Raw genomic sequence first — 14871 nt, 5'->3', positions numbered from 1 at the left:
ACCTCATCAACAACGGCTCCAACACCGGCATTATGGACACCGGCACGACCCTCGCTCTCATCGACGACGACAGCTGCCGAGCCATCTACGCAGCGATCCCGGGCTCAAAATATGACGCTGATCAAGGAGGCTTTGTGTTTCCTGCCAATACGCCGAGGGAGAAGTTGCCAGTGCTGAAGGTGGCGATTGGGGATTGTGAGTGTGTTGTGGATCCAGATGATGTGGGTTTTGCGGATGTGGGAGGGGGAATGATGTTTGGGGGCTGGCAAAGTAGAGGGAATATGGCATTTAGCATTTTTGGAGGGAGCCTGTTGAAGAGTATGTATGCGATTTTCGATCAGGGTGGGAAGAGGTTTGGCTGGGTACAACGAGAGGACTTGCAAGGGAAGAGGTGATTTAGGCAGGGAGTGGTTTTGAGAGTGGCGGGAGTTCATCAGTAGCTTGGAAGGATGGTGAGATGCGGAGGGGAAGCAGTGCACGACGCGATATTCTAGGAGACGACCTATACATCCTGAGAAAGACTTGACCTACGACTCGACATGCACTTCTTTACATAGCAGAGGTGATATCACGGCGTGCTGTACTAACTAAAGCGAGACCGTGCTGCCAGTCGCTCCGCATCTTTCGACACGTTCGAAGCACGGCCACGGCCTGCCCTCCATGATCGCGTCTGCTCCTCTCAGATCTGCATTCTCGGATCCAGTAGACTTGCCTGCCAACTCCGTCTCTCACTGTGCGCTGTACTACCATGCCACCAGAGCCGCGCCAGGAGCTCCGCACCTCCTCGCCATCTCGAAGCATATCGCTCAAGCATCCACATCCTTCCCATGATACGTAATAAACTTCTCCTGCAAGTACTCCTCCAGCCCCCACCGACTATTCTGCCTCCCCCATCCACTTCCCTTCACGCCACCCTGCGGGCCCGTCGGACTCGTAAAGACCGAGATACTGTTAACATGTACCTGCCCATACTCCAGCTCCCTGCCCATCTTAATCGCTCTCTCCATATTGGTTGAGTGGATCGTAGCATTGAGGCCATAGGCACTCGCGTTGGCGACTTGGATCGCATGAGTATCGTCTTCGACGACGTATAGGGAAGCTGAGGGCCCGAACGTTTCCTCATCGACAATTTTCAGATCTTCTCTCTTGGTTGCTGAGTCGACGAGGACGATGGAAGGTTTGAGACCTTTGCCGTGCGAGGACATTTCTGGTCCTCCGGTCAGGAACGTGGCGCCTTTGTCTTGAGCATCTTGGAGGATGACTTGTGCTTTCTTCGCCATTTCGGCGTGGACTGCGAAGCCTCCATCTTCCTTTTCGACGGCTTTGATTAAGAGCTCCTGGAATTGCGCAGCGACCTTTCGCTGGACGATGATACGCTCTGTGCCGAAGCAGATTTGGCCGTGGTGCAGAATGGCGCCCTTGGCGCAGAGCGTTGCAGCTTTTTGGAGGTTGGCATCATCTAGCACAATGGCTGGACATTTCCCTCCCAGCTCCATCAGGACGGGTTTCAAATGCTTCGCGGCTATGGCACCGATGATACGACCCACGGCTGCAGAACCGATGAACTCGATTTTGCGGATTGCATGATGGGCGATGAGAGTTTCTGTAACTTCAGCTGCGCTCTTGCGATCTGCTGATAAGGAGTTGAGGACGCCTGGCGGAAGACCAGCTTGGTGGAAGATGTCGACTATGGTGACATGCGTCAGAGGGCAGAGCTCACTACTCTTCAGGACGACAGTACAACCCGCTCCGATAGCAGACGTTACGGCTCTAGCAGCAAGCACGAGCGCCCCATTCCAGGGAGGAATGATCAGCACAGGTCCAACGGGTTCTTTGAACACGAACGCGAACGTGTCTGGCTTTTCGATGGGTGGAATGTCGCCTCGAATGGCACTGACAGCACTGGCAATCTCGCGCATGTAAGCGATAGAGATGTTGACATTGTTGACTGCCCAGGCTTCAGGACATGAGGTCTCTTGCATTTGCGCTGCGATTAGGTACTGCCGGTGCTGCTCGAAGAGGTCGGCAGCCTTGAGGATGATGTCGCGGCGGGTAAAGGCCGAAGCTCTTCGCCAGCCATCGCGGCCCGTGGAAAGGGTTGAGCCTGTGAAGGCTTTCGAAGCAACATCGCAGGCTTCGATGCAGGTGTCCCTGGAAGCGCTGGCGTAGTAATGGATTGTTTTGTCTCGAGCTGCTGACTTCACTGGTTGGACCTTGCTTTCGTTGACTGGAAGAGCTTTGCCGTTGATGAATATTGGGACGACATCTCTTCCTTGTGAGTCTTTCTGCAGAGGCATAACTATGCTGTATTAGTGGACAAGGGTGTTGCAATCAATGAAATGCCAAGGATAAGGTGAAGTGTGTTCGGGACTCGTGAATGTTGGTGATACAAGATCTTAGCGACGATCGGTACGCCACCGAGATCCACTCACCATACTCTGAAGCGCCGGCATCGTGCACTGCAAGCTCTCAAGTACGTTGGTCTGATGCTGGCTCGGGTAAGCGGGCAATATGATGTTGTGGAGACAATGACGATGACGAAGCAGTGCATTCGCCGCATTAGTGTTGTAAAGGTTCCGTCGCATCTAACCTGTATCGCTACAAGGTCTGTGTGGTATCTGTCGCATGGTATATCGCCGAATCAAATGTGAACTAAAGCTAGGTAGACGGTCAGTCCAAGATTCAGGCAAAATATGCATAGCAAGACTTACCGGCAGCTCGCCAGTTCCGAACACCTCCATCTTGATTCTACTTTCATCAACGTCTTTGGCCTTCAAACCCCTCCACATATCAGCCATGAAAGCCTCAGGCCCGCACACAAAGTACTTGGTGTTGCTGTCGTTCAAGTACAGATCTTTGTCATCATCAACCAAGTTCAATGCCAAGCGTCCAACATGATGAAGGCCTTGCTCTTCATCATCAGCATCAGCCTTGACATTCTTGACGAAGTCAACAGCGTGAACACTAGAGTGCTCAGCAACCTGGTCGCGGATATGTTGCTTGAATGCTTGAGCCGATTTACTCCTGGCACCATGGATGAAAGCAATCGGCTGTTTCGAGCCGCGCTGAAGGACAGTATCGAGAATGGCGATCATCGGCGTGATGCCCACGCCGGCAGACAGGAGTACAATGGGTGCATCTTGATCTTTCACCGGGTCGAAGTAGAACTCCCCAGCCGGGTGCGAAAGCCTGACGACATCACCAACCGTCTTCTCGTTGTGCAGGATGTTTGAGATCCAGCCTGGGTGAGCCGGCGCCTCGGAATGTTGTTGCTCCAGGCCTGCCTCCTTCTTGACGCTGATACGGTAGTAGTCCTGTCTTGGTGCTTCAGAAAGCGAATACTGCCTTGACTGCTTGTAGCCAAATTGCGGGACGTCTGTCAGAACGGAAGTGTATTGGCCAGGCAGGTATTCAGGCAGCTTCTCGCCATCAACAGGCTTGAGATAGAAAGAGGTGATCTCGTCACTTTCTTGCTTCTTATCCGCAATGACGAAGTCTCTCCAGTCAGTCCAGCCTTTGGCTTCGGCGTAGAGTACTTCTTCTCGCTCGATGAAGAGGTTCGCCAGTTGCCAGTACGCTGCGGTCCACGCATCGAGGATCTCCGGAGTGCAGGCGTCTCCAAGGACTTTGCCCATTGCCCTTAGAAGTCCTTCGCCGACGATAGGGTAGTGTTCTGGTTGGATGTAGAGTGAAGCATGCTTCTGGGAGATCTTCTCGACAGCTGGGCTCAACTTGCCAAGATCATCGATATGCGATGCGTATGCATACAGCGATCCAGCTAATGCTTGGGCTTGATGGTTGTTGACCTGGTTCGTCTGGTTGAAGACATTGTGCAGTTCGGGGTACTCCTCGTGGGCAGTTTCGTAGAATAGCGTAGTGACAGCATTGCCGTGTTCTGCAAGAACAGGTGCGGTAGACTTGACAATCTTGACTTGTTCTGGTGTGAGTGGCATTGTCGTTGTTGGTTTGTGCTTTGAAGCCTTTGTAGACCCATACTAGCCACTATGCTGTAGACAATAATATATACTTACCTGCAGGACCACATTGGCCCCATTGTTGTACATGCCCGAAGTGAATCCGCGGAGAAGGGCATGAAAGTTATGGCCTCATGCGTAACAAATACTCCCATGGGTAAGCAACACGGCCATGGTGCTATTCCTAGTTGCGGCGACAGGTCGTTGTAGGACGGGTATAACACGAAGCGGCGCGTGTGTCCTTCTTTGAGGCCTCCTCTTCGCGTCGGCAGGATGCGGACAAGCTGATGGGTTTCTTATGGTCTTCTTTGCATCTCCACGGACTGATCGACAGCATCACCAGACTCTTGCCGATTGCGGGTATGCGACAGCGAGTCCAAGAATGACTGAGTCATTTCGTACTACGCAAACACTTCGCATGCCTCTAGGTGGTGTGGTCGTCACATTCGTGCACTCCTGAAGAAGAATCTTGGCCTTGTTTCCCATCCCTCCTTCCCACGTGGCATGCACGCTAGCAACGGCACGCGCCAGCAACCCTGCTCATCAAAGCTTCACACATCGGTCTTCCCACCGAACATCACGACCTCCCAGATCACCCACCACCACCCTCATCACTCGCTGTCGCAACCATGCCCCTCGACAGCTCAACCTACGCCCTCGCACACCTCCGCATCGACGGCCGACGATGGAACGAGCTCCGCCGCATCCACGGACAAATGTCCACCCAAGCCGCCGCGGACGGAAGCAGTTACTTCGAGATGGGTAACACAAAAGTCATCTGCACCGTCCACGGACCTCGTCAAGCGCGGCAGGGTGGAGGTGGAGGGCAGAGTCGTGAGGCGGCGATTGATGTCGAGATTGGAATAGCGGGGTTTAGTGGCATGGATAGGAAGAGGAGGGGGAAGAGTGATAAGTATGTGAAGGGAGGATGGGAGCGAGAGTGGACGAGAGTTCTGCGGGAGGATGCTGATCTGTGTTATGTAGGCGCGTACAAGAAATGCAGTATACCATTTCCTCGGCGTTCTCGAGTACCGTGTTCATGCAATTTTACCCGCATTCGACGATCACGATTGTTTTGCACGTTCTTTCCCAGGACGGAGCACTTCTGGCAGCGTGTCTGAATGCTGCGACTTTGGCATTGGTCGATGCCGGTGTACCGATGAAGGACTATGTTGCGGCGATCACGACAGGCTCAACCGCATCGTACGCGAGCAATGACGAGGAGGCAGATCCGCTGCTGGACCTGAATGGCGTGGAAGAGCAGGAATTGCCGTTTCTTACAATGGGCACGAGTACGGGTGAGGACAAGGTCACTGTGCTGGTCATGGAGACGAGAGTGCAGGTCGCGAGGGTGGAGAGTATGGTCAGCGTGGGTCTGGACGGCTGTAAGCAGGTCAGAGGGATCTTGGATGGGATCGTGAGGGAGCATGGGAAGAAGTTGCTGTCAGGGAGATGAAGGAGCTCAAAATAGTCGAGACACGGGTCGACTTGCTCGAGCCCTGCAAACTGGTCTGAGGCTCCTGAAACTACCCCAAATGGTCTTCGGAGCGAAGTCTGGAAAGGTCATCACGCTATGCTACATATCACGAAGACTGTGCTTGCAGCTCTTGCAGTCTGGTGAGCGCACGCCTGAGCGACACGCTGGCACCTCGAGACATCACTGTCAGTCCATCAGGTTCCGCTCCGCCGCCCTCACTCCTCCGCAACACCTCTTCAACTGTCTTCACGGCCTCGTCCAACAACTTTGGTCCTGCGGAGTGTCGATATAGCCAGCCGATGACATCCTCGAGACCCTTCAGGCCGGAAGCAGTATCGGTGTTGGCCAATGCTGTTATCAGAAAGCCCTTTGAACGCAGGAAGATGCGCTCGCTGTACAGCGCGCTTGGTCGTTTGCTAGCTTCGCTGCCAACCAGCGCCTCATAGCCAGCTTCATTGTAGTACGGTTCTCGTACCAGTACCAAGCCCAGCAAAGAGACGATCACCTGGAGCAATGTGCTTCTTGCAGCATTCCATGCCTCCAGTTTGTTGCCATCCCACGTTCCCAACAGACTCAGGCAGATCTTACCGTCTTCGTAGAGATTCGGATTGACACGACCAATGGCGCCAATCTTTGCGAGCGCTGGCCATGAATGGAAGAATGCCTGTGGTGGGTCCGATGGGAAGGTCGGTGGCAGGTAAAAGTCGACCACGAACGGCGCGTTCTCGTAAGGTGTCTCAGTTGGACCGACAAGCAGGACACGGAGAAGATCAAGTCGCGTTTCCCAGCTTCGGATGTAGACCCCCTGTGGGAGTGTGCTGGGATTGCGAAGAATCTTGTGCTCTTTCTGTGTGCGCTTCATGTGAACAGCGCTAGATGTTGATGGCTCGTTGTGGTAATGGTGATCTGAGGGGACGTCGCCATCAAGAATGGCATAGGCCGTCGGCGCCTCAGTACTCAGTGCTGCCTCGCCCTTGGATGCAGTCCGCGGCGTGGCCTGCGGTTCAAAGCTGTCGGCAGGCGTGACTGAGTGCGAGGTTGGTGGTGTCTGGTGACCTGGCGCGTCTTGCATGTCGACATCGTCGTCGTCATGGTCTTCTTCAGCTGACTCCCAGTCATCATCCTCTACTTCGTCTTCATCGAGAGGCCTCCCTAGCTCGTCCTCATAAGTCGCAGTAACTGCTGCCATGTCCGCCTCGAGTTCGCTGTCATACTCATCGTCGTCAAGTTCAGAATCATACTCCGAGTCGAAATCGTCCTCATCTTCAAAGTCTTCGTCCATCCCGTTGTCCCACGCATCAACATCTCCAGTGCCGTCGGAACGTACCGCTACTATTGCCTCTTCGCGTGTCAGTACTATGTCTCGTACTTCAGCTGCTGCCCCGAGTCTGACGACCAGCGTGCCATCCAAAGGAGTATCCACAATCTCGCCCAGCCATGTGTTGTCTTGCGGTCGTGTCGGCGGTAGACTGTGGCGATACTCGGCAACAAGGACGACATCGCCCCTGCGAACGTTGAGAGAGCCAGGCGCTTCGATGTCGTAAAGACTAATTTCCTCTTCAACTTCACTTGAAGCACGAATCTCGTGAGCAAGCACCGGCGCTGGAGCATTCTCATCGTCAGGACCTCGTGAGTAGTGAATGTACGAGCCAGGACACCAACGGACCTTTGCCATTCGGTCAGCAGCTTGTACAGACTGCACCACGCCAACTCGCTCCGGCTGCTCTACATTGTTCATGCCGTCGACTGGCTGTAGGCCGAGGGTATGGCATACTTCGCCGGGCCATGCCGCATGCTCGTCCTCTATGGTTGGGTCCAGAACTAGGTCGACACTAGACTCAGTAGTAATGCTAAGATCCTGCCATTGCACCGTTACGTCAGTCCGAAAGCTCGTGATGTCGAACACGTTGATATCGTAGCCGAGGTGGTCGCTGCGATCGAGCTTCGGCAGGTGGTTCGTGCTTGATGTGCCGCTGTACTTCAGGCAAGCGCCTGTCAAATCGTTGAATCGGACGCGCAGGTTGAGCCTCACGTCGATCTCCGAGTTCGACACCGTGGTACTTGTAGATTCTCGAGGTCTTCGTGACCGATCGTATACCTGGAAGTACTGAGACTCCAGTTCCGTCGACTCAAGCGTGAATGGTGGCTCCTGGCCATCCCGGCAGCCGATGCGCTTCTGAAGCCAGGTGACCTCTGCGGTCACAGTTCTGACGCTGACGACTGTACCGACGGGGCTCGTATTGGGGTTATATTGGCCAAAGATCCATTTACCCATACGAAGTTGTCCTTTCTTGGCCTTTGCAATGTCACCGATGAAGAACGAGCCCATGGTACCGTCTGCGTGTTCCCCTAGCTCGTCCATGAGCTCGACGACGCAGTTGTCGGCCAGCTTGATGCGTATTTGGTTCGTGACTGCTTCAACGCGGCCGATCCAGTCGTTGTAAATGACTAGGTCGTCTTCTGCAGGCGCTTCCACATACTGTAATTCCGAAGCGGGGATGTCCACCAAAGCATGAGGCTTGTCGCTTGGGTATACGCAGAACGGGTCGCCCGGTTGCCACTTACCGGGAGGTAATATACCTTTGAGCTTTTTGGACCCTTGATATGTAATGTCGCACATAGGCTGAAGCGTGCACTTCGTGAAAGTGTTTAGAACGACACCACTCATGGCATCTTGCGTCGATCTTTTGACAATGTCTCCGATCAACAACGACCGATCGAGAAGCGCGACTTTGGATGTTGGTAAGAGTTCCATGGTCGTTTCGAGTTGCCATCGCACGAGCACCATATCCTTTGGTGGCACTCCATCTTTCATGAAGCGCCGAAACACGACATGTGATATGCTGCGATCGTGCTTGATCGGCTCCTGCTCCGTCCTGCCAGGAAATGGTTGGTGTGTCTCGATGTCATCGTGTGTCCGTTCCACGACAGCGAGCTGCTTCGAGTCTGCCCTATTGTAGACAATGTCGTCGGGATGCAGTACTCGTTCCATGGCTGCGAGTCGGTTCGGTAGTGTCTTGGAAGACACCTTAGAATCGAATCATGTCGTTAATATTGTGCGAGTCGCTTCACTTGCGATGATGTGGCTCAATGTTGAATGTCGACACTCGAATATTTGCTCGCTTGTCGACAAAGATCGCGGAGCAAATCAGGCGAAGATGGAAAGATTGTTGCAAGACGTGGCGGCGACTCTGAGAATGAGTTGTTCCAGTTGGCCTGCACACCGGCCCATGTGGCACAAAGGGCCGAGCCGGCGCTAGTGCTGAGATGTGCCGAAGCAGACATGAATTCGTGGCTCGTGAATGCCCTCAATCGCCGGGTGTCCAACAGCACGGCATGGCATGAACGGCGGAGGACGATATGGCCGATCCGCTATACGAGCTGCTGGCTCCGTACCTCGACAATGCGGACTCACCACCCTCCCCGCGAGATCCCCAGACGGCCGACTATCTGTCACGGCTCAGCACGCTGTCCTTCCCAGACTTGACCACCAACGAGCCGGCCTCGCTACTACAGTCTGCCCAGTCACACCTTCGAAATCTCCAGGCGCTCTCAAAACGATCTCACAAAGCTGTCATAGCCTCGTCTACACATTTGACCAGCCTCTCATCACTGCTACCGACTTTTGGCAACCAGGCCAGGGCATTGAGCGAAGACCTGCCAGAACTGGAAGATGCTGCTACAAAGTTCGCGCAGAAGTATGATCGGAGTACGGAGAATGCAGTCTTGGACAGACGGAAACGGGCGGCCTTGCTGTCACGTAATGCGGACAGAGTGTCGGATGTGCTCGATCTGCCGTCCTTGCTCTCGTCAACCGTGACGGCTGCCCAAGCTGGGACTGCTGGTCGTTCCACAGCAGCAAGCTCCACGACATCGTACACTACTGCATTGGATATCAGCGCACACATCAAGCGGTTGAAGGCGCTATATCCACAATCAGACCTCATATCGAACATTGCAGTGCAATCAGATGCTGAGATACAGAATCTGGCCACGATTCTCATCACTTCGCTTCAGAGTCCCACCCTAAAACTTGCTGCTGCCATGCGTACGGTAGGCTTGCTGAGAAGAGTCGCGCCAGAGTTGGCCGGGAATGAGCACAACCTTGTGAAGCCTGGAACCCTCTCAACCAAGTACATGACTCTGTCACCTTCTACAACGAATGATGATGGTGCGCTTGGGTATCTCTTCTTGATTTGTCGTCTGCGTACGCTACATAGTACCTTGGAAGCTCTTGATCCGCTACGCGAGCTCGCAGACCAGGAGTCAGGGAGTCGCAAGGCTAGCTCAAACGGCAAGGCTTCAAATCAGGCCGCAGCTACGACTGGCAGTCAAAGCGAGCGATACCTCAAGCGCTACATCGAGCTATTTCGAGAGCAAAGTTTTGGTATCTTGAGCATGTACAAGAGCATTTTCCCGACCAATCCTCCGGAGCCGGAGTATGATGGTAACCACGACCACGTAGACGACTTGAATGATCCGCTGCTCCCAATGCCATCCCCAGTGGCCACATTTGCGCTCCATCTGGTCGATATGCTGGAAACAGCTCTGCAAGACTACCTCCCAAACATCAGCGAAAAGGCCAGTCGCGAGTCACTTTTGACGCAAGTGCTGTACTGCGCAGGCAGTTTAGGTCGACTGGGTGCCGACTTTAGCATGACGGTGGCGCTGCTCGAGGAGGAGACGGAGAGGATGGATGAGGACCAGGCTAGCCAGAACGATGACCCTGAATGGGTGCAAGTCATGCAAAAGCATAGGGTGCAGGCAAGTCGACTCGAAGTTCTGGCACGTGGAGTTGGGTCTGGGAGGAAGACGAGCATGGAGGTGCATTCTCCATCAGCGATGTCTCCCTTGCCAGGTTGAAGCGAGCGTACAGCACGTGCATACAGAGTAGCGGCGATGGAAGCGCTGCAGCACATGCGCGAGGCGAACTACACGCTGATAGCTAATTCCCTTCTCGCAAAAAATCACGATTGGACGACCCTGAAGTCCATGGCAATGCGAGGAATAGGTATACCCTTCGGGTCAACGCCTTTGACGATATTTAGCCAAAGTTTTGTGACTCTGTCATCGTATGATTTACTGGCTTCAACACATTTGATGTCGATTGCCTGCAACCGACCGTTACACAAGCATCAAGGTTGCAAGCAAGCGAGCCATGCGCAGACGCCAACTGCACGGTCCACTCGGAAGGATCAGCTTGAATTCAGCTCAAAGCAACCAAAGTTCAGCTGAGCCACAGCAACTGGTGGTAGGCCTTGATAAATACGCACGATTCCTTGCATCCAATGTCTTTATAAGCACCCTCTGACCCCAGAAATCATGCAACGGACGCTCTGGCCTCCAATACCCAAGCTGACCACGCTTCGCAACCATGACTGGAAAGGAAGACGTCCCGCCAGGTGTCCGAGACGAGTCGCGTCGAACTATCGAAAAACCCGGTTGCTGGAGAAAGTGGCACGATCCTCAAATACAGGTACGAGACCGGTGGGAAGTACACTGAAGCCATTGCCGATTGCGTCCCCGGCGGTGGACCGCCTGTGCACTTCCATCGTACCTATGACGAGCGCCTTGAGGCCATCGGGGGCGACCTCATCGTCCAGCTCGGCGATGAGCAAGAGCGACATGTAAAAGTGGGTGATAGTCTGGATGTACCAAAAGGTAGACTTCACCGCTTCTCAGCTGGACCAGAAGGTGCCAAGTTTCGGGGTGCGCATTGAACCGGGTCAGCCGGGTTTCGAGAAGAGCATCTACATACTCTTTGGACTTACGAAAGATGGACTTGTAGGCGCTGATGGTCTGCCGAAGAATCCGGTGCGTACGGCTGTTGTGGCGGACCTTGGTGGGATGTACTTCCCCGGCGCGGGTGGTGTCATTATCATGGTATGACGGGTATTCTGGCCATGTACGCCAGGTGGAGTGGTGTGCAGGAACAGCTGGAGAAGAAGTACTGGAGGTAATATTGAGGCGCTCGTGCTCTGCCGGACCCGTGAAACAGCCTTTACTTGCGGCACAGAGCATGAAATGCATGGTTCGGTCGAAGCCCAGGCCGTCGCAGTAGAAGTGCTTGGTGGCTGCGAAGTCGTTGGTCGGGCGTGCGATGCGGATGTGAGCAGTCGCTAAGATTGAAGCCATGATGTCGATATGTACGAATGCTCACGATGGACTCCGGGTGGTAAGAGTGAGGGTAGTGTGATGTTGTCGGGTGTAAAGAGCAGGGACGTGACTGCGATGGCAGACAAGATCCAGACCCTGCCCATGCGACTCGCACGAGGATTAGCGTGTCATATGGTCTGAGTGTAATGTTCATTTGCTACCTATATTCTGCAACTTGCTCCTTAACTTCGCTTCCATCATATACTTCACGTTCATCGACACTGCCGCCATTGACCAGGGGCCGCAATGCTGGCACCATCAACAGTCTCTCCTGCTTCGTCTTGCTGCTTCCATCCGCGGAGCAACATTCTGCTATCGCTGTTTTAGACGTCGCCTCCTGCTGACGACATCGGCGAGATGCTGAACACTTGACCGTTGGAGGCGATGACTATACTGAAGCCGCGCCTACCGGGTGAACCGGAGTCGCTGGGCTGGATTGTTCCAAGCGAGTGCGGTGAATTGTGGTCGTCTCTGCTTGATGCAACTTGACTTCAGTACTGAATGCAATTCCGTCTCTTCCGTCGAGAGCCTCGACCACGATTTGGTGTCACGGTAGAAGTCACCCTGTGGCCAGCAGAGAAATGGACGTTACAGATTGTTGTTCATTGCTCTGTCGGACGAACATCGGGGATCTTCAAGCGTTTGCGTGCTCGCAAGGATTCGATGACCTCAACCCACAGCTCCACCAATCCTCCACCAGTTCGCGATCTTTGGAGCTTTCGTTCCTGATGAGTGAACCTCCACGCGAGGTTGTGCCCCCAGTAACTGCAGGCATTGAGTGTTGCCTTTTGTAAACAGGTAAAGCTCCGGCGAGCATCAAAGGGAAGCCGATGCCCATCATGTAGGTCACCACCGTCTTCTCGACACCATCGTCAACATGCACTTCCAGAGCTCGGTCGCGGTGTTCAGCTTGTCGATATGTGCAGCATCGACGCAGTCTATCCTCTCGGCGCGCCCAGCCAACTCATGGAGCTTGAGCGAGGACTTCTCGCTGTCATGGACTGACGGCCAGGTCGAGATTGCCAAAGCCGATACTACCATCTGGAGCACTGTGCCAGAGCAGCCATTCATCAGTGCCAGCGCTGGTAACGATTCAGTGACTGGATCCAGCGGAGCTTTCAACATCACGAACATCGACATCGACAAATGCCTCGACCAGAACATTACCAGCGTCGGTGAGGTCGAATGGCAAGGCACGGTCACTGGGAAAGCAGCTCAAATCAAGGGACACCTGCTAAATTGTGGGGATGCGTCTGCTCCTTATGCCTTAACCTTCTGGGTTCCGGACAACTTGACAGATCGTGTGGCCTTCTACCTAGACGTGTCGGCTTCATCGAACTCTGCACAGCCGCTGAAGAAGGTTTACTTCCGATTTGCGTCATCGGCCGCAGAGGACTTTTATGGCGCCGGCGGACAAGCATCATTTGGTTCGCTCAAGAACCAGAGCATTCCTATTCTATCCCGCGAGCAAGGTGTAGGACGAGGCGATGAACCTCTCACATCAATCGAGAATGCCAACGGGTCCATTGCTGGCGGCGACTACTTCACTACTTACACTGGTGTACCCACCTACGTATCTACAGAAGGCAAAGTCTTCTATCTCTCGGAAAAGAGCACGGGTTATGCGGTATTCGACTTCACTAAAGCTGAGGAGGTCACGATTCGATATGATTCTCTCCGCGTGGACGGTGCTTTCACCCAGGCAGGCAACCTGTTCGATGCTGTCGAGGCATTGGTCGCGTACACTGGTAAAATGCCAGCACTACCGAAGTGGGTCGATGAAGGTGCGATTCTGGGAATACAGGGTGGACAAGACAAGGTGAACCGCATTGTCGAGCAAGGCTTGACTAAAGACATCAGCTGTCCCATTGCTGGTGTTTGGCTCCAAGACTGGTGTGGCACGCACCCTCAAGAAGGTCCGTTCCTGAACATCAGTCGTCTTTGGTGGAACTGGGAGAATGATGACACTCTCTATCCTACGTGGAACGATTTTGTGCAAAACCTGCGCGACGAACACAATGTTCGCACGCTTTCGTACATCAACGTTTTCTTGGCCAATGTCTCCACAAAGTCGACCGGCTATCGAAGAAGCTTGTACAACGAAGCGAGTGCTGCGCAGTATTTCGTACAGAACACGACCATTAACGACACTGCTGTGATCTCAAGCGGTCCTGGCATCGAAGCTGGAATTATCGATTTGACCAACCCCGAACTGCGGACCTGGTTCGAGGATGTACTCAGAACCCAGGTCTGGAACGCGAACATCTCTGGCTTCATGAGCGACTTTGGCGAGTACACTCCTCTGGCGGCAGATACGGAGCTTTACGACATGGTCAGCGATGCCTTCTTCTACCACAATGCATACCCAGCACAATGGGCGGAGTTCCAACGCGGTGTCGTCGAAGATCTTGGTCTTGAGAACGAAGCTCTTCTCTTCCACCGCTCAGCATCAATGTCCTCAAACAGAAACATGAACCTCTTCTGGGTGGGCGACCAGAATGTCGATTGGGGCGTCCACGATGGTATCAAGTCAGTAGTGACCATCATGGTCCACATGGGTCTCTCCGGATACTCGCAACAGCACTCCGATGTGGGTGGATACACCACCATCCTCACCTACCAGGACTTCAACGTCACCCGCTCTCCAGAACTGCTTGGTCGCTGGGGCGAGCTGGCCGCGGTCAGCAGTGCTGTCTTCCGCTCGCACGAGGGCAATGTCCCCGAGGTCAACGCCCAGTTCTACAGCAACAGCACGACATACCAGTACTATGCTTACAACACGCGCTTATTCGTCTCGTTGGCGAAGTACCGGCGCCACGTCCTGGAGACGGAGAGTGAGACCAAGGGTTGGCCACTTCTTCGCTCACCGGTGATGTACCACACCTCGGACCTGCGTGCGAGACAAATTAGCTACGAGAGCTTCTACTTGGGCGAGCACTTATATGTCGCTCCAGTCCTGGACCCGCAGACTCTCAGCGTTAGTGTGTACTTCCCTGGCGACAGCAGCAGGACTTACGAGCATGTCTGGACGGGTGCCGTGTACACTGGCGGGCAGGAGGTTGATGTTGCTGCGCCGTATGGTAAGCCGGCTGTGTTCTTGGTCAATGGTGTACGTTCGCCTGAGCTGCAGCCTTTCTTGGACTTTGTGGCGAAGGAGAATGGGACCAAGCTCAGCATTGAGTAAGTCTTACGGACTTGTCGTACAAAGCGTAGCATGTCGTAGCCGAAGCACAATGCCATGCAACATCAATTACTCTTCCATGT

At 54.0% G+C, this 14871-nt stretch overlaps 7 protein-coding genes across 7 annotated transcripts; 4 read left to right on the top strand and 3 right to left on the bottom strand.

Annotated features, from left to right (window-relative positions):
* Window positions 1–32: 32 nt before the first annotated feature.
* Window positions 33–395, top strand: CLAFUR5_04622 (Aspergillopepsin-1; the record flags this gene model as incomplete). Its single annotated transcript, XM_047903770.1, has 1 exon — window positions 33–395. The coding sequence occupies one exon, from the start codon at window positions 33–35 to the stop codon at window positions 393–395; it is 363 nt and encodes a 120-aa protein (XP_047760846.1).
* A 411-nt stretch (window positions 396–806) lies between these two features.
* CLAFUR5_04621 (Salicylaldehyde dehydrogenase) lies at window positions 807–2585 on the bottom strand (the record flags this gene model as incomplete). The annotated part of the gene is made up of 2 exons (XM_047903769.1): window positions 807–2285; window positions 2433–2585. The coding sequence occupies 2 exons, from the start codon at window positions 2583–2585 to the stop codon at window positions 807–809; spliced, it is 1632 nt and encodes a 543-aa protein (XP_047760849.1).
* A 67-nt stretch (window positions 2586–2652) lies between these two features.
* Window positions 2653–3953, bottom strand: CLAFUR5_04620 (Flavohemoprotein; the record flags this gene model as incomplete). Its single annotated transcript, XM_047903768.1, has 2 exons — window positions 2653–2658; window positions 2712–3953. 2 exons carry the CDS (start codon window positions 3951–3953, stop codon window positions 2653–2655), a joined length of 1248 nt encoding a protein of 415 aa, XP_047760848.1.
* A 650-nt stretch (window positions 3954–4603) lies between these two features.
* On the top strand, window positions 4604–5430 carry CLAFUR5_04619 (Exosome complex component SKI6; the record flags this gene model as incomplete). Its single annotated transcript, XM_047903767.1, has 2 exons — window positions 4604–4887; window positions 4959–5430. The coding sequence occupies 2 exons, from the start codon at window positions 4604–4606 to the stop codon at window positions 5428–5430; spliced, it is 756 nt and encodes a 251-aa protein (XP_047760131.1).
* A 127-nt stretch (window positions 5431–5557) lies between these two features.
* Window positions 5558–8443, bottom strand: CLAFUR5_04618 (putative ubiquitin-conjugating enzyme E2 25; the record flags this gene model as incomplete). Its single annotated transcript, XM_047903766.1, has 1 exon — window positions 5558–8443. The coding sequence occupies one exon, from the start codon at window positions 8441–8443 to the stop codon at window positions 5558–5560; it is 2886 nt and encodes a 961-aa protein (XP_047760132.1).
* Window positions 8444–8811: 368 nt separating this feature from the next.
* On the top strand, window positions 8812–10314 carry CLAFUR5_04617 (Conserved oligomeric Golgi complex subunit 8; the record flags this gene model as incomplete). The annotated part of the gene is made up of 1 exon (XM_047903765.1): window positions 8812–10314. The coding sequence occupies one exon, from the start codon at window positions 8812–8814 to the stop codon at window positions 10312–10314; it is 1503 nt and encodes a 500-aa protein (XP_047760585.1).
* A 2170-nt stretch (window positions 10315–12484) lies between these two features.
* On the top strand, window positions 12485–14791 carry CLAFUR5_04616 (Sulfoquinovosidase; the record flags this gene model as incomplete). Its single annotated transcript, XM_047903764.1, has 1 exon — window positions 12485–14791. The coding sequence occupies one exon, from the start codon at window positions 12485–12487 to the stop codon at window positions 14789–14791; it is 2307 nt and encodes a 768-aa protein (XP_047760125.1).
* Window positions 14792–14871: the final 80 nt, after the last annotated feature.

Source organism: Fulvia fulva, chromosome 4 (assembly GCF_020509005.1).
Source record: "Fulvia fulva chromosome 4, complete sequence".
NCBI lineage: Eukaryota > Fungi > Ascomycota > Dothideomycetes > Mycosphaerellales > Mycosphaerellaceae > Fulvia > Fulvia fulva.
The sequence above is the reverse complement of the archived record's forward strand: the minus strand, read 5'-3'. Positions and strand labels throughout refer to the sequence as shown.